This window comes from Pinus tabuliformis, chromosome 7 (assembly GCF_031772625.1).
Source record: "Pinus tabuliformis cultivar Carrire ecotype Pingquan chromosome 7, CPIR1, whole genome shotgun sequence".
Classification (NCBI taxonomy): Eukaryota; Viridiplantae; Streptophyta; class Pinopsida; order Pinales; family Pinaceae; genus Pinus; species Pinus tabuliformis.
The window spans coordinates 538,853,594-538,873,366 of NC_142293.1; the positions used below are offsets into that span (position 1 = coordinate 538,853,594).

General features: G+C 34.1%; 1 protein-coding gene and 1 pseudogene across 2 annotated transcripts in view; both read right to left on the bottom strand.

Annotated features, from left to right (window-relative positions):
• The window catches only part of LOC149248438 (alcohol dehydrogenase-like), a 36,747-nt pseudogene extending 33,389 nt beyond the window's left edge, over nt 1-3,358 (bottom strand).
• Nucleotides 1-16,917, bottom strand: part of LOC149248437 (uncharacterized) — a 114,845-nt gene extending 97,928 nt beyond the window's left edge. The window contains exons 1-3 of one of the 2 annotated variants that reach the window (XM_089456050.1): nt 16,512-16,917; nt 16,323-16,404; nt 8,850-8,931 (exon numbers count right to left, since the gene is read on the bottom strand). In XM_089456050.1, coding sequence (XP_089312176.1) covers nt 8,850-8,931; nt 16,323-16,404; nt 16,512-16,743 — 396 coding nt within the window. In that variant the 5' untranslated portion in view covers nt 16,744-16,917. Of the gene's footprint in view, nt 1-8,479; nt 8,932-16,249; nt 16,405-16,511 lie in introns of those variants that run through there. The other variant, XM_089456049.1, reaches the window with a different exon arrangement.
• Between the last annotated feature and the right edge of the window lie 2,856 nt (nt 16,918-19,773).

Consider the following 19,773-nt stretch of genomic DNA (forward strand, 5'->3'; position numbering starts at 1 on the left):
AGTGTTTTGTCTACTGATAAAACCATCCTACTTAACCTCAGTAGTTCCTTAGATTTTAGTGTAGTTAGCTCTATAGTTTGGTCATTTCCAGCCTACATAAAAAGGCAATAAGCAAAGTTTTGCATGGTGGAAGCTCGCTAAAGAATGAACCTACTAATTAGAGACATCTGTAAAATACTAGCACAAGCAATGTTTCTGCAAGGTTCAAGCTCGTTAAAAAATAAACCCACCACTGAGCATAGTTTATTCCAATTTAAGCTCATTAAAAAATGAATCCACCTTCAGTAAACGACCTCTGTGATTGCCATGCTATCAACGTTTTGAACATTGTTTTGGTTTTTCCATCACCTCCATTCTTCTAGCCGATCATATGCTTCCACTTGATTATTTACCCTTTTGAGGAACAGTGGCAACAAGTGGTTCTGTTAGCCAGCCTCTTCACACTGCCATGCTTGAGAAGTTCCAAACTTACCTGGAACCAGTTTCTACCCGAAAACACCACTCGTTCCTAAAAAAATGAGTCTCTTTTAAGCTCTTTTTAGACTTGTTAATTATGAAAAGATTGCCGAGCTATTGACCTTTCCAGCTCGTTAAAGTAAGGGGAAGTGCCATCCCTCCTGTACATTTTAATCTTTTGGGACTTGAGGGATTATCAAACAAAATATCGAGCGCTTGTATTTTTCGGCTCGCTAAAGTGATCGAAAAGTCATCCCTTTCGTATTATTTTAAACTTTTTCAGACTTAAGGGATTATGCTACGAAAAAGGACCACTGGAGTTTCCTTTTTGTCCCTCGATCTGCTAGTCCCACTAAGACGGGTAGCTATCTTAGAAACAAACAATCAAAGCAACTTGCGATTTCCTTTATGTATGATAGATAAGAGAGAAGCAAAGAGGACCAACTTGGATCTTCCGCTTGGCTCCTTGCTTGTTTCCTTTCTGCCTTGATAGAGCTTGTCACTCCCCTCCTACTTGTCCCGCTTTAGAGAATACCTGTAGAGGCAAAGCAACAAAACACCATCAAAGCACCTCGATCTATAATACCATAAAAAATGCAGAATCAGAAATACATTGACCATACAATTGCATTCACAAATAACAAGATTCACAAATACACGATTATATGGAGGAAAACTCAAATAACTTTATTAATAGTAGAAGAGAGGATTACTTGTTTCCGGGAAAACTAGTGTCTTTTCGATCTACTAGTCCCACTAAGACGGGTAGCTATCTTAGAAACAAACAATCAAAGCAACTTGCGATTTCCTTTATGTATGATAGATAAGAGAGAAGCAAAGAGGACCAACCTAGATCTTCCGCTTGGCTCCTTGCTTGTTTCCTCTCTCCCTTGATAGAGCTTGTCACTCCCCTCCTACTTGTCCCGCTTTGAGAATACCTGTAGAGTTAAAGCAACAAAACACCATCAAAGCACCTCGATCTATAATACCATAAACAATGTAGAATCAGAAATACGTTGACCATACAATTGCGTTCACAAATAACAAGATTCACAAATGCACGATTATATGGAGGAAAACTCAAATAACTTTATTAATAGTATAAGAGAGGATTACAACCCAGTTGTCTGATCCAGCATCATCCTCCCAGCATCAAAGCCCTCTTCACCTCATGAAAAGCAAGATCAACCAACAATACAGTATTCTCTCTCAAAGAGAAACCAACAACACTTCCTTACAGATTACAAAATTCTAGCCTCTAGATCTCTCAGATGAGGGATCCAAATATAGATGTCTTGCAAGGGTGTGAGTCAGCTCTGGGTTTCTGATTAGTGTCATTCCAATGATAGTTCTTGGTTCCACTTGGAGATTTCTTTGATCTCTTACTCATCCCTGGGCGAATTCAGAGAGGCAAGTGTCATATGAGCAGCTTCTAGAAGATTCCTTGGGTATCCACTTAGCAAACTGTCTCTGCCATTTGCCTATTCTCACTCATCGCACCCTACAGAAGGCTCTTTTAGTATGCATCGCACCTGGCTAGTGTAGCAGCTAGTAGGCATCGTACCTTGACCATGGAGCAGTCAGTATGGTCTAGTTTTGGCCAATTATGAGTGGTTTTTCAGGTGGAACTTATGGAAAATGATGTAATCAGTTGACCATGATCCTTTAGGGTATGAAACAACACTTTTAGGGGTTAAAGAGCCCTTGGTTTATCGACATATGTGATTGGGGTTGAAGTGCCCAAATATGTCTATAACAACTACATAAACCTCTTTATACTTACTAACACTAAAAAACAAGTTTTATTTAGGTGAAGCCTATACGCAAATACCATGGGCCAAATTATTATTAATATCATGCAAAACAAACATTATTAATTGATACTGAACATGTGCTTGGAAAAAAATGATTAGAAAAAGATCCGTAAGTAATTTATCTATTGAAACACCACAACTTAAGATACAAACTTTGTCAAGGGGAGCCTCATAATTAATTTTGGATGCACATCCCACATGCAAAACAACGTATTGGTTAAAAGTCGATGTACCAAGGAACTGGTAAAACCTTGAATTTCCATCATTTATCATAACCCCTCTATCAGTGCTAATTCTTAGTAGGTCACCCATGTTTCTCTCTTCTGACTTGCCATGTCTACATTCCCTGCATTCTCCAGTAAATACTAGAAGCACTTTGTCACCCTTGAATTTCCATCATTTATCATAACCCCTCTCTCAGTGTTAATTATTAGCAGGTCACCCACATTTCTCTCTTCTGACTTGCCATGTCTACATTCCCTGCATTCTCCAGTAAATACTAGAAGCACTTTGTCACCTGCCTTGAGGCCAATAACGCCTTCTCCAATACTACATGCCTGATTGAATTATTATTTCAAAATACATAATTTCATTTCATGTCAAAAGATGTGGGGAAAGAGTGGAGCTTGACCCTATAACCAATGCAATAATAAACATCTCATTACCAAGAAAAATTAATTGCACCCAAAGAAGCTAGATGTTGTAGAGCCCAAGTGGGGCAGATGTCCATGTGTGCATATTTCTGTGTCTGAAACCCTAATAAAATATATTTCAAATCTACTAAGCACTAATGGGGATTAAAGGAATAGAAGTGTAAACCTCTGACACAAGTGATTGAGTTTTCTCCTCTAGTTTTTTTATACCTCTCGTGCTTAAAACGAATGTTAAGATGGAGAAATTTAGTTTCTAATATCCTTTGCTTTCCAAAATACAAGGTCGGTGAGGCAAAAGGCAGTGTAATGCACTTTGATTCTGACTTACATTGCTTGTGGAGGTGCCACTTGCACTTCTTCAATCTTCAGAGGTTTCCTTGGTCCCCAAGCAACAACGACTATAACAAAAATCAAATTAAAAATATCAGAAGGCATAATGGAAAAGCAAGGAGAAATAAAATACTAAGAAGGGCAAGTTTGTGGCCAATCACTACACATATTATTAGAGCCCTTTAGAGCGGTATGTTTCTAAGGGCGAGCTTGCAAGCTGAAGTTTCCACTTTGACACTCTGCCTTGAGAGCTGACATTCTCCAGAGCACGCGTAGGTGAGGAAGGAGATTTTCAGCCTGACTAACTACGATAAAGTACTAGACATGGTAGGCATGCAGCTCTGAGTGATTCAGATGTCACTACCAACCTCGGGTGCTTGAGACAGATGTTAATTTTTAAGTGGAGGGAACAAGGAAAATAAAGGATTTTGATTGGCTAGGTGAATAGTGTTTGGTCACCCAAAGCCGACAAATAAAACGCCTTTCGGCGTAATAAACACCCTTCCAATATACAAAAAGGGAAAATTCAAAGGTATAGTTTTCAAAGTGATTTATAGGGCAAAAGCATACAAACCACAATAGGTATTATTGCAATGAGAAGTTATAAGTCACTAACATACTTTTACTATTTGAAGCAACAAATAAATTAAAGAAATAACACAAATCATAAAAAATTCTAGAAGGAAATTATCTCATTTCCTTTACAATATCATAAATACAAAAATATAAAACTTTCAACAACAAAAGCCAAGTGGTGACAATGTCACTGCTTTGCTTTTTTGCACATTGTCACCCTATAACACTTGTTATAATAAATTTACTAATAACCTTGCAACATTCCCTCCCTATTAAACTATGAAACACTTGATTAAATACATTTGATATTTTGATATTTAATTTTATAATATTAAATAAAATAAAATAAATTTAAAAAAAAATAAAAAAATAAATTAAACATTTTTATAGCATTAATAAAAGTATATATATATATATAGATTTTAACATGTTGATGTTATGATTACACCACAACATATAAAACACATAATTGAGTGAGAAAAGAAAGATAACCTACTTGGTTAAGATAATTAGATTTTTATTATTGGTAAATAGTATAAGTATTGATCTCCCACTTATACATGTTTAAGTGAGTATCTTGTTAAATTAAGATTAAAATTTCAATTAAACCAAAAAATGATTTTTATCTAACTATTTACATTGTATTTTTATTAAAATAAATATATCCATAAATAAATAAATAAATATTTTACATATCACCAAATCATTACAATATTTATAAAATTTTCACCATAAAATATTATTAAAGATAAAGTACGTTAAAAAAAAAAAAAAAAAAAAAACTTGACATCAAAGTACTCAACCATTTTAAATCAATACAAAGTATATAGTATAAACTTTGTTGCGGGCCAACCAGTTATAGTTATATATTTGACATGGACAACTTTCAAATAACAAACATAATGAATCAGTGATAAATTTTTCCCTAGTTTAAGTTAGTGCACCAACTTTTGTCATTGCATTTATTATTCAATTATTATATTATTTTCTTTATTTGCCTTCGATTCATGGAAAGAAAAATTCAAGTAAGAATGGTTTCAATTAATGCATTTTTCTTTGAATAGTTTAAATTAATGTATTTTTCAATTGTGTTTAATTTTTAAAGAATTATTTATTTTCATTAACTTCTAATAAAACAATAAATTAATATAAAATAAATTTTAAATAATAATATCGGTGATTTTAAAATTTATTAATTACAAAATATAAAATTGTTATATATATAATATAATATTATTTTATTGATTTTAAAATTTATTATTTATAAAATATTAAATTTTCAGATATGGAATCAAGATAACACTCTTTCATATTAATTCAGAAATGGATTATAATCTGTTCAATCCTGAGACAGGTTGTGTTTGCTTTTATCAGATTTTTGCTCCTTAACAAGGAGATAGCATGCTATCTGGCAAGATCAGTGTCAGTGTTTGAATACCAACACTCATATAAACAGACTCAACAGACTCTCTAAAGATCTAGCCACACAGACTCAGTCTTTGAATACAAACACTCATATAAACAAACTCAACAGACTCTCTAAAGATCTGGCCACTTTAGGTTCTCACCTGTGCCAAACACACAGATGCGCAGGCTTCTCATAAAACTTTTGAGATCTCTTCCTGATGCAAGCAGATCAGACAATAGTCCGCAGTTGGAGAGCAGGAAGCAAAAATCTCGAGACTCTCTAATTTCTAAGACCTTCCAACTCCGAATGCCCCGAATGAGCCTTACCCCTTTCTTTTATATATATATAATTTTATTTTATTGATTTTGATTTTATATATATATATATATATATATATATATATATATATTAAATCATAAAAATTTTCGTATTATAAAATTATATAATTATTTTGAATTTATTTCTTTTATTGTTGAAGCGTTCTACAATTTAGTATGGGTTAATATGTAATGTAAGGTAAACATGTAATATTTAACATCTTTAATCTAATGTCGGCCTTATTAATTTAACTATTATTATGTATAAACACAATATAACACTTAAAAAAGTATGGCAAATAAATAAAAATATAAATAAAAAAGAGGTATGGTAAATAAAGAACACATTTTAATATATTTACTCGAGAGGTATGGTAAATAAATAATTTTTTTTTATATATTTACTCCTTAAACCTCTTTATATTTAAGGAAACTCAAAAAAGATGTTTTATTTAGGTAAACTCTATGGGCCAAATACTATGGGACAAATAATTATTAATACTATGGGCCAAATACCATATTTGTAAAAGATGTATGGTAAATAAATAAATATAAAAAAATGTATAAAGAAGTATGGTAAATAAATTAAAATATATCAAATAGGATTAGAAATCACTATCTAATTATATACCAAGCCTATTGGCCAAATACCATGGTAAATAAAAGAGAAATGATAAATAAATAAAAATATAAATAAACCATAGGTATGGTAAATAAATAGAACCTCTTTTTATATTTACTATATGAACCTCTTTATACTTACTAACACTAAAAAAACAAGTTTTTTTTAGGTGAAGCCTATGGGAAAATACCATGGGCCAAATTATTATTAATATCATGCAAAACAAACATTATTAACTCTAATTATGCCGTAAGGCGTTCCCTATGAGAAATAGTCCTCTAAGTGACACCTTGCACCACTCTACACCTTCAAATTTAATGTTAGACGATTGAACGCTCCCTATGAGAAATAGTCCTCTAAATGCCACCTTGCACCACAATACACCTTCAAATTTAATGTTAGATGATGAGAAATAGTCCTCTAAATGCCCCCTGGCACCACTCTACAACTTCAAATTTAATGTTAGATGATTGAACGTTCCCTATGAGAAATAGTTCTCTAAGTGCCACCTTGCGCCACTCTACACCTTCAAATTTAATGTTAGACAATTGAACAAAAATCAACCGTGAAATTAATAGTAAGTTCATAGTTAATAATAGTTAATAATAATTAACAAAAAAATTAACCCATAAAAAATCACTGATTAGAAAATTATTTTAACCATTTGTCTTCGGTGTAGTCATATAGAGGGAGAGAAATACCTGGGTGTATTCATATAGAGGGAGAGAAATACCCAAAATAAAAGAAAAGAATCAAAATAATATATATTGGAATTTGTAATATCCCCCATTAATGTAAATGTTTGTTTTTACTGCACCGAACAAAACTATTATTTTTCTTGAAAATTATAAACTGTTCTTAAGTTATGGAAAGGAATTTTGCAGCTATTAGTAAATATTGTTTCTTTTGATTAATTAGGTAAAAGAGACACTTACCTGTTCTAAGAAAACAAAACTAAATCTTGGAGGGTACAAAACTAAATCTTGGAGGGTATTTGAAAGAGAAAGATCAAGAGGATTGGGTATCTGAGATTAGGAATAAAGTAACTGAGAAGAAAAGACTGTGCTGAGAGGTCAGGCAATTCTTGGAGATATATGTCTGGTTAAGAATATACACACATTCTCTATGAAGAGAAAGAAGAGGTCAGGCAATTCTTGGAGATATATGTCTGGTTAAGAATATACACACATTCTCTATGAAGAGAAAGAATTCCCTGGGTTCAGGGGTTGCACAGGGGAGATTCTCTGGTATAGAGATGGTAGGGAGGAAGCACGGGAGGAGATTCTCTGGTATAGAGAGTCTCATGGTAGGGAGGAAAATAAGTGCAGGTCTCGGTAGACCATGCAGGTCTGGGTAGACCAAAACTGGCAGCAACATCTTCAGATAAGTAAAATCTATCTGAAAGCATATACATATAAGTGATAATTTCTGAAGTAAAGATTTGAATTCATATAGATAAAGAAGTTTTTCTTTTCTGAGTTATTACTTAATTTAATTACTTAGTTGTTTTATTCTAGAATGGGGTCTCTTTTGAAAGTTCCCTAAATTAAAAGATTACATGAATAGAACAGGGAACCACCTACAATGTTTCAATGAGAAATGCAGTAAATATTTAGAGAAGTAGCAAAACATCAAAGGAAAACCCAGGAATGAAAACCTAGTATCAACAAGTCCTGGTGCTGAATACAGTTAGGCAATAGAGCTTTATTTCTTAAACTAAGAAATGCATCTGGAAGAAAAATTATGCACGAACTTCTTTCCATAAGAATTTAAGTGTAAAGGTACTTTGGAAAACCATTCTGCAAGATTAAAGTAAAACCCCTTTTTTTAAAAAAAAGATTACTCTTAGATTACATAACTTTAACTGTATAAATGCAAGCAACAAATGAGCAGAGCCCTCTGTTGCTATTTGCAAATTACCTAGAAATATGAGAATGTTCAGAAGATAGCAGTCTACATTTCCTAGATATAATTTAAACAAAACAGAATTGCTAGTAAGAGTAGCATGGGGCTATGAATTTATTCCAACACCTGTAAAGGGTTTCGACTGAGATATTTACTTAAAAAAAAAAACAAGTTCAAACATTGGTAAACATCCTTGTTATGATCATATAAGAAACAAAAGCGAAACTGAGAATTTCGAACCATTACCAGGCTCCTCATAGATGGCTAGTATGCGCCATAAATCTCATTATATCCCAATCCTTCACCATAATTTAACAAAGACCTTTAAATGGAAAGAAAGAGCTCGACCTTTCAGATGTACAACTCACTACAATAAGCCCACACCGAAAACCATAGGATACATTTATAAAAATTGGAACTAGCATGAACAATGTTTCAACAGAAGAATATAAATATTAACAGTATCCAGAAAAATACATTCTTCTTATAAGTTTCTCATAACACTGCCTGTATGAAAACGACTGTCTAAGAAAACTGCCCAGAAATTGTAATATGTGGTCGGACCACTTACATTACATACTTCAAAGAAACTTATAAACTGTAGCCGAACCAACTAAATTACACAATAAAAAAAGAAACTAAACAGAGGATACAGAACTCCCATAAGCAGAGGAAGATCCTCTTGAAATTAGTACTAGGTCTCTAATAATTTCCCAGCCCTGTGGCCACAGAGTCTTGCCAAGCAAAAGAGTAGTAGAGGATAAATACCTGATGTGGGAAGGTTTCCTTTTCTGGAAAGACCAAGCGGTAAGAGGGTTTCCGCCTTGGCACCCTCTGAAAGCTTCGACACCTACAAACAAACAAATAATCAGAGATTAGTTGTTAACTTCATCATAAACTAGAGAAAAACCAACAGTAAAAGAATAAGGTACAAAGAAAAAAGACTGAAGTTTACCATCTTGTAGCGGATGGAGAAAAACCCTACCGAAATGAAGTCTAGCTCTGAAGAATCTATGGCGGGAGATAGACAGTTTCGATAAGCAACCAGATACCGAGGGATGGAGCTAAGAAATAAGCCAACACCTATGCCGGGCGAGACAACCAGAGGAATCAGGACCCAATACACTAGGCCGGAGCAGAGTAGAAGACTAGCGAAGTTCTGGAATAACACATTGCTAACAGGAGAAAAATCATTGGGAGTTGAATGACAAAAACCTCAAGTCCCGATTGAACCTTGAGGTCAACTAGAGCCGTCGATGAGGTAACTGAATCCCAAAAAAAATACAACCGTAGAATAATTCAGAGTGGATTAGATTGCCACCTGGCTAGGACAGCCAGGTCCTTGATATATCACATATAGTTGGCGGGATTTTGAGGACAACAATAGATAGGCATTAAACGCATAGTACAAACCTCCATAAATATCAAACGATTGTGACCATATTGTCATTTAATCACACACACATATAATCCTACGGGGTTTATGAACCCACGTATTGTAAAGTTAAGATTTCACTTTCCATACATTGTTTAAATAATGAATTATAATTAGTCTTTTTGTATTATTAATCTATAGTTCAATACAATGTCAATTTATTGAAGTTAAGTTATTACTGAGGTATTTGGGTAATAATATTTTTTTTTTGTACTGTTATAAGGATGTGTTAGATATGGTATCAGAGCGTTCAGGTTTCCAAAACAGAGACTTCTGGAATAAGGAATAACAAATTTGATGTTGTGCATGTAGGAGGCAGCAAAAATCAGTATGAGGCGAACTGGGAATCCACCACATGGTTCTGTATTGGGAATAGGACCAACACCGTTTTAGGAAGGCAATCTTGAGGTCTGGGTGCAGCTAGGGGATGAGCTGCAAAATCCCAATACAGACATCTGGGCGACTGTGCAAGAACTGAAAGGAGAAATGGCTCGACTCTAGGCAGACAATGAAAGATTGATGCAGGGACAAGAAAAGATCCTTAAAGCCTATCGGATAAACAGAATCATTGACCACTAGTTCCCAGCCCTAAACACGACCATACAATTGGGGAACAAGAATTTAGGACTAAAAATGTGGAAATAGAATGAGGTGCAAAAAACCGTGAAGAAGAATCAGGTAATGTGTCCGATCACAAGACTTAGAAAAAAATAGAAAATCGAACTCCAAGGAGAGTTTTGGGAAATCAAGCCTCTTCTCTTCGATGGTGAGCAAGAAGATGCGGCAGAAGCATGGTTAATTAATATGAAAAAGTATTTCCAGCTATACAAGTATGATTACAATTTGAAGGCTCATCTGGTCATTTTCCAACTTCAAGGGAAAGCCACATTGTGGTGGGAAGAAGTAAAAACAGTTTGTGGGGTCAATGAGCAAAACATAAATTGGGAGAAATTCCAGAATTTTTTTAAGGAAAAATATCTGACAGAAAGGTTTTATGATGAGAAAGCAAAAGAATTCCATGATCTCTGTCTGGGCCAAATGACCATGGACGAGTTTATAACAAAATTTACCTCGTTATTGCGGTATGTTCCATATATTCGTGAAGAGAAGGCCAAAGTACAACAGTTTATTAGCAGTCTTCTGCTGTTCATGAAGGAAAGGATGGAATTCGACAACCCAAAAACTATGGACGAAGTCATTCGGAAAGCACAGATATGTTATCAGCAAAATAAACCAAAGAGTGATACGAGCAAGAAGTGGGCTGACAAAAAGGGAAATAAATTTATTCCCAGCCACAAGGGGAATAAGGGCACCAACAACAAAGGAATGTATAAAGTTGAAACTAACCGAAATGTGAATAAACCCATATTTAAAGTACCAGCTGAAACTAGAGCGAATGAACAGGCTGGCATAAATGAAGCAGAATTTATTAATAGACCACCTGTGTAGTGTTGGGGATGCGGAGGTCCGCATTATGTCAAAAACTGTCGCCACCGCAAGGGAACAGATCAGATCTCACAAATTCAAGAGGCATCCACGGTGGGAGAAGTGACAAGGAGCATCCCTAAAATTAACGCAGCGCTTGAAGATCATCAGGCAGAGTTTCAACCAACCATGGTTGAATTTGAAGGTACTATTTTTGACTAGACCTGTTCTATTTTAATAGATCCTGGGGCCACTTTAAGTTACATTAGTCCCAGGATAGTGGAATGATGTAAATTACAAGCTGTTAAATTTAAAAATCCATGGTTAGTATAGCTAGCCACAGGAGCAAAAAGAAGAGTTTTGTCTAAAGTAAGCAACTATCCTTTAAAAATAGCTAGTCAACCTATTATAGCTAATTTGAATGTGTTACCCCTGGGGTCATATGACATTCTTATAGGCATGGACTGGTTGGAGAAACATTGGTCCCTCATAAATTGTAAGACAAAAACTGTTAACTTCTGAGATGAGGTAGGGGAGAGATAGGAAATTCAAGGTGTGTAGAAACCTTTGCAATTAAGGCCTATAACAGCCTCCCAATTAGCCAAATGTATCAGAAAAGGTTGTCAAGTCTATGCCATCCAAATAGGGTATGCTGACTCAAAAGATAAATCTATATCCCTAGAGAATATACCTATGATACAAAATTTTCCAGATGTATTTCCTGAATAAATACCAAGCCTACCCCCAAAAAGAGACATAGACTTTACCATTGAGTTAATTCGGAGGCTGCCCTAGTTTCATGAGCACCTTACTGAATGAGCATACCAAAACTAAAATAATTAAAAATGAAACTCCAGGAATTGCTTGATAAGAAGTATATCCACCCCAGTGTGTCCCCTTGGGGATCTCCAGTATTATTTGTGAAAAATAAAGACGAAACCCTATGGATGTGCATGGATTACTGCCAGCTAAACAAGCTGACCATTAAAAACAAATACCCCCTTCCCCGTATAGACGAGTTATTTGACTAGGTGAAAGGTGTAACCGTCTTCTCAAATATCGATCTCTGTTCTGGATATCACCATATCAGGATAAAGGAGGAAGATATCGCAAAAACAACATTCAGGACGCGTTATGGTCATTATGATTTTGTGGTTTTACCATTTGGGCTAACTAACGCCCCAACTACATTCATGTGTCTCATGAATAGCATATTCCATCAGTTCTGAGATAATTTGTATTAATCTTCATTGATGACATACTGATCTACTCTCGGAACATGGAGGAGCATAAGGAGCATTTCGGCATTGCGCTGCAAGTCCTAAGAGAACATCAACTTTACGCCAAGTATAGTAAATGTGATTTCTTTAAGGAGCAAATCCAATACTTGGGACATGTCATCACTAAGGATGGAATTGCAGTAGATCCAGAAAAGATAAGAACCATTATGGAGTGGCCGGTACCAAGGATGTAGCCGATATAAGATCGTTTATGGGCCTAGATGGTTACTATCGCAGATTTGTGGGCGGTTTCTCTAGAGTGGCATATCCTATTACCTCCTTACAAAAGAAAGGAAAGACTTTCAGATGGACCCCTAACTGTCAAAGGAGCTTTGATCAACTCAAACACCTTCTTACTACAACACCTATTCTGAGCATTGTTGATCCCAACAAAGAATATGTGGTTTGTACGAATGCTAGTAAGGAAGGCATGGGCGGCGTATTAATGCAAGAAGGTAGAGTGGTGGCTTATGAATCTAGAAAACTTAAAGAATATGGACAAAAGAATTCAACATATGATTTAGAGCTGATGGCGGTCATACATGCTTTGAAAATGTGGCAGCATTACCTATTAGGTAAGAAATTTATGTTAATGACTGACCACCATAGTCTGATTAATTATTTCAAACAACCAACTTTAAATGCCAGGCAAGCTCGTTGGGCAGATTTTCTGAGCGAATTCGATTTCGAAATCAAACATTTAAAAGGAAAAGAAAATCGCATGGCAGATGCTTTAAGCCGAAAAGTAAGCTGTTTATATGAAATTTCTTTTAGTGAATCACGAACTACCCTTTTTGGGTACATTCAAGAATCAACCATATAGGATTCAACATATAAACATTTATGGCAGTAAGAAAACATTCTTAACAGCCATGAACAACAATTGGGTTATGAAATAAATGCATAAAATTTGTTGATTTATAGGAAAAGGATATATGTGCCTAACCAACAACATCTTAAAAATTTAATTTTAAAGATTCCTTATGCAGGCCATCCCGAATACCAAAAAATGATTTTTGCATTGCGGAAGGAATTTTTCTGGCCTGGTATGAAGAAGGAGGTGGCATAATACTTAGCCAAATGCTTGGAGTGCCAACAAGTGAAAGCTGAGCACCAACATCCAGCAAGGTTACTTCACCCTGTGCCCATTCCAGAATGGAAATGGGAAACAATATCTATTGACTTCATTATCGGGCTGCCTAAATCAAGAAATAAAAACGACTCCATCATGGTGGTGGTGGACAAATTGAACAAATCTGCTCATTTTATACTTGTCCAATCAACTTATAGAGCAGTCCAAATTGCTAATATTTTTATGCAGAACATTTTTAAACTGCATGGAATTCCCAAGATGATCATTTCCGACCGAGATGTAAAATTTACATCAGCCTTCTGGAAAGCCCTCTTTGAGGGATTGGGCACACAACTGCACTTTAGTACAACTTATCATCCGCAAACGAATGGGCATACTGAACAAGTGAATCAAGTTATTGAAGACACACTACGTGTTTATGTCATGCAGCAGCCCACTAAATGGGAAGATTATCTACACCTAGTGGAGTTTGCCTATAACAACGGGTACCATGCATCCTTATGAATGAGTCCCTTTGAGGTATTATACGGGCGCAAGTGCAGGACACTCTTGAGTTGGAGTGGACTAGAGGATAAGCTATTGCTGGGACCAGATATGTTAGAAGAGATGGAGGAAATGGTGAAAAAGGTAAGGACCAATTTAAAGGCTACTCAAGACCGGAAAAAGAACTTTGCTGATCGGAAGAGGAGTTTTCGAGAATTCTAGGTAGGGGATCATGTCTACATTCGAGTGTGAGCCAAGAAAAGTACCTTGCAATGGACCGGGTGTGCTAAATCAGCACTCGATTTTGTGGACCCTTTCAAATCCTGGCTTGAATCGGACCAGTGGCTTACCAACTTGTCTTACCCAGTGACATTTGTGTACACAATGTCTTTCATGTTTCTCTACTTAAGAAACATGTTAATGACGCTAATCATATAATCAAATGGCAATACATTCACGTAATATATAAATACATATATAGTCTCTCTTTAAGAATGTAAATATATAAACTCATTAAACATTGAATGCATTTTGTTGCTATGTTCAGGTTGAACTAGAAGGCGAGTTCTTGGTCGAACCTCTAGTGATACTAGATCGGAGAGAAGTAACGTTGCAAAAACGAGTTATCACCCAGGTTAAAGTGCAGTGGCAGTACTATGGGCCAGAAGAGGCCACCTGGGAAGATGAGCAGGTTATGAAAGAAAACTTTTCGGGTTTATTTGTGGAAGAAGAACATCGGGACGATGTTCCATTTTAGGGGGGGAGATGTAATATCCCCTGTTAATGTAAATATTTGTTTTTACTACAACCAAACAAAACTATTATTTTTCTTGAAAATTATAAACTGTTCTTAAATTAAATTATGGAAAGGAATTTTGCAGTTATTAGTAAATACTATTTCTTTTGATTAATTAGTTAAAAGAGACAGTTACCTGTTCCAAGAAAACAAAACTAAATCTTGGAGGGTACTTGAAAGAGAAAGATCAAGAGGATTGGGTATATGAGATCAGGAATAGAGTAACAGAGAAGAAAACACTGTGCTGAGAGGTCAGGCAGTTCTTGTTTAAGACTAGATAGCTCAATATGCACACATTCTTTAAGAAGAGAAAGAATTCCATGGGTTCAGGGGTAGCACGGAGGGAGATTCTCTGGTAAAGAGAGTCTCATGGTAGGGAGGAAACTAAGTGCAGGTCTGGGTAGACCAAAACTCGAAGCAACATCTTCAGATAAGTAAAATCTGTCTGAAAGAATCATATACAGATAAGTGATAATTTCTGAAGTAAAGATTTGAATTCATATAGATAAAGAAGTTTTTCTTTCTGAGTTATTACTTAATTTAATTACTTAGTTGTTTTATTCTAGAATGGGGTCTCTTTGGAAAGTTCCCTAAATTAAAAGATTACATGAATAGAACAGGGAACCAACTACAATATTTCAATGAGAAATGCAGTAAATATTTAGAGAAGTAGCAAAACATCAAAGGCAAACCTAGGAATGGAAAGCTAGTATCAACAAGTCCTAGTGCTGAATACGGTTAGGCAATAGAGCTTTATTTCTTAAACTAACAAATTCATCTGGAAGAGAAATTATGCATGACCTTCTTTCCATAAGAATTTAAGTGTAAAGGGACTTTGGCAAACCATTATGCAAGATTAAAGTAAAACCCCTTCAAAAAAAAAAAAAAAATACTCTTAGATTACATAACTTTAACTGTATAAACGCAACCAACAAATGAGCAGATCCCTCTGTTGCTATTCGCAAATTACCTAGATATATGAGAACGTTCAGAACATAGCGGTCTACATTTCCTAGATATAATTTAGACAAAACATAATTGCTAATAAGAATAACACGTGACTATGAATTTATTCCCACGCCTGTAAAGGGTTTCGACTAAGATATTTACTGGAAAAAAAAAAAAACAAGTTCAAACATCGGTAAACATCCCTGTTATGAGCATATAAGAAACAAAAGCGAAACTGAGAATTCCGAGCCATGACCAGGCTCCTCATAGATGGCTAGGATGCGCAATAAATCTCATAATATCCCAATCCTTCACCATAATTTAACAAATACCTTTAAATGGAAAGAAAGAGCTCGACCTTTCAGATGTATGACTCACTACAATAAGCCCACACCAAAAACCATAGGATACATTTATAAAAATTGGAACTAGCACGAACAATATTTCACCAAAAGAATAGAAATATTAACAGTAGCTAGAAAAATACATTTTTCTTATAAGTTTCCAATAACACTACCTGTATGAAAACAACGGTCTAATAAACTTGCCCAGAAATTGTAATATGTGGTCAGACCACTTACATTACATACGTAAAAGAAACTTATAAAGTGCAGCCGAACCAACTAAATTACACAGTAAAAAAAAAGGAAACTAAACAGAGGATATGAAACTCCCATAAGCTGAGGAAGATCCTCATGAAATTATTACCAGGTCTCTAATAATTTCCCGGCCCTGTGGCCACAGAGTCTTGCCGAGCAAAAGAGTAGTAGAGGATAAATACCCGATGCGGGAAGGTTTCCTGTTCTGGAAAGACCAAGCCAGTAAGAGGGTTTCCGCCTTGGCACCCTCTGAAAGCTTCGACACTTGAAAACAAACAAAAAATCGGAGATTAGTTGTTAACTTCATCATAAACTATAGAAAAACTAACAGTAAAAGAATAAGGTACAAAGAAAAAACAACTGAAGCTTACCATCGTGTAGCGGATAGAGAAAAACCCTGGTATAACAGAATGAAGTCCAGCCTTTGAAGAATCTATGGCGGGAGATAGACAGTTTCGATAAGCAGTCAGATACCGAGGGACGACAGAGTCGAAGACCGACGAAGTTCTGGAATAGCACAATGCTGAACAGGAGGAAAACCACCGGGAGTTGAATGACAAAACCCTCAAGTCCCGATTGAACCTTCAGGTCAACCAGAGCCATCGATGTGGTAAGTGAATCCCAAGGAAAATACAGCCGTAGAATAATTCGGAATGGATCAGACTGCCACCTGGCTAGGAAAACCAGATCTTTAATATGTCACATACAGTTGACGGGATTTTGAAGACGACAACAAAACGGTAGAAACCTCCATAAATGTCAAATGATTGTGACCATAATGTCATTTAATCACACATACATATAATCCTACAGGGTTTATGAACCCACGTATTGTAAAGTTAAGATTTGACTATCCTTACATTGTTTAAATAATGAATTATAATTAGTCTTTTTTATTATTAATCTATAGTTCAATACAATGTCAATTTATCGAAGTTAAGTTATTACTAAAATTAAGTTATTAAAGTATTTGGGTAATAATAATATATTTTTTTGTACTATTATAAGGATGTGTTACGGAATTGTAGGTGATGGTGGTTGTGTGCACATCCCACAATAATGTATAATTGTAGGTGATGGTGGTTGTGTGTGGTGTATAAATCTTTACATTGCCAAATTTACACCAGAAGATCATCATTGCTAAATTTACCTTATTGTTTTTCCCTTGTATTTCTTATGTCTAATTTCAAACTTTTTTTATATTGGATAGCTCATCACGAATGGCTGAAAGAAACCGTCTCTCATAGGTATTTTTTTTGTGTTCTCCTCCAAACATACTAAGAAATAACAAGTTAGGTTAATCTTTTAAGATTTAATTTTTACAATTATATTAAGAAATAACAAGTCATTGAATGCATATTTCATTTTTAATATATATAATTTTAAATAAGATTTTAATATTTTATGATTTAATTTTTACTAGATGTAAATTTAAGTAATATTTTAATATTTTATTTTGATTCTAGAATATTTGAACTTAAATATTTTATTAACAATTATATATAATTTAATGGATTAGATTGAATGGTTAAGAATTTAAATTTAGATATAGCATATTTAGATTGAGAAAAGGCTGAGTATTTTTATTTATATTAAAAAATTTAAGTATTTAAGAATATTTAGATTTAAATGAAAATAATATTTCTATAAAATTTCTTAAATGAAAATAACATTTCTATAAAATTTAATGGTTACAAATATAATATATTTAAAATAAAAGATAATCTAATATGTATATTTTTATAATTATTATTTATAAATATAGTTGTGTTATTAAAATTCTTATACTTTTTTTTTAATAATATCCATTGGTTTTTAATTTTAAGAATATTTCTCCTTTTTTTCTTTCCCTAGTTTTGGATTTAAGAATATTTAGATTTAAATATTTTATTAATACTTTTATACCATTGGAATAGATTTAATGGTTAAAATAAACATTAAGATGTAAAATGAGAAAGAATGAAATATGTATAATTTTCCTGAGTTAAATAGTATCAAGGCTAGTCTTTCCCCCTTTTAAGAGGCTATATTTCACATGAAAACCATGAATCAATATGATAGGTGAATACCACGATCAATAAGTTATTTTTATTTTTAACATTGCATTACATTAGAACATCTCATTTTAAACAATATATACCTAAAATATAATTTAATTATAAATTCAATAATTGAAAAATCTACTCACAAAATCAATTATTATTTATTAATTTTGTAACTTAAAAAAAAATTCTAAGAATTTGAATCTATAATGAAGTGAAAAGTAATCCTCCACACCATACCACTCATACATTTTCAATGTGTTTAGTTACCACTCATACATTTTCAACGTGTTTGGTTAATTATACCTTTCCCTTTGAGAAAAGACTTGTTTATTAACTTTGTAACTTAATTTTTTTTTCTAAGAATTTGAATCTATAATGAAGTGAAAAGTAATCCTCCACACCTTACCACTCATACATTTTCAATGTGTTTAGTTACCACTCATGCATTTTAAATGTGTTTAGTTAATTGCGTCTTTCCCTTTGAGAAAGACTCCTCGAGGTGCCACCTTGCACCAAAGACTCCCTCAGGTGCCACCTTGCACCACTCTACACCTTCAGATTTAATGTTAAACGATTGAAACAAAATCAAAAGTCTTCATGCCACCTTGCACCATAGATTCAGATTTAATGTTAGACGATTGAACAAAATCAACCATCAGATTAATACTTAGTTAATAGTTAATAATAGTTAACAAAAAAACATATATATGTTTAACTCGTGGGAAACTTATTTTAACCATTTGCATTGAACAAAATCAACCATCATATTAATAGTTAGTTAATAGTTAATAATAGTTAACAAAAAAATAGATGTTTAACTCGTGGGAAACTTATTTTAAATGTTTGTCTTTCATGTGTTCATATCGAGAGAGGGAGATAGCATAAATGCACTCTTATTTATGAAATGATGCTTACTTTTGCCTTTGAGAATATTTCCATGAGGAGAATCAGCACCATGAATATTCAGTATATGAGGTAGGGAAAAACTTTAATCTCATGGAAATCACATTGACCCTGGGAATCGAACACGAGAATTATGTTAGGTTTTAATTGTTGATTTTCTTGTTTTTTTAGAGTTCGATGTTAGGGTTTTATTTGTTGATTTTCTTGTTTTTGCAGAGTTTGATGTACAAAGGAATGTGGAATGAGGTTTTGATAAGTAATTTCCCCAGAGACAAAGTCATTATTGAAAAAAATCAACCATCATATTAATAGTTAGTTAATGGTTAACAAAAAAAATAGATGTTTAACTTGTGAGAAACTTATTTTAACCGTTTGCTTTTCATGTGTTCATATTGAGAGAGGGAGATAGCATAAATGCACTCTTCTCTCTGAAATGATGCTTACTTTTTCCTTTGAGAATATTTCCATGTGGAGAATTGACACCATGAATGTCCAGTATAGGAGGTAGGGAAAAACTTTAATCTCATGGAAATCACATTGACCCTGGGAATCGAAAGCGAGAATTATGTTAAGTTTTAATTGTTGATTTTCTTGTTTTTGTAGAGTTCGATGTTAGGGTTTTATTTGTTGATTTTCTTGTTTTTGCAGAGTTCGATGTACAAAGGAGTGGGGAATGAGGTTTTGA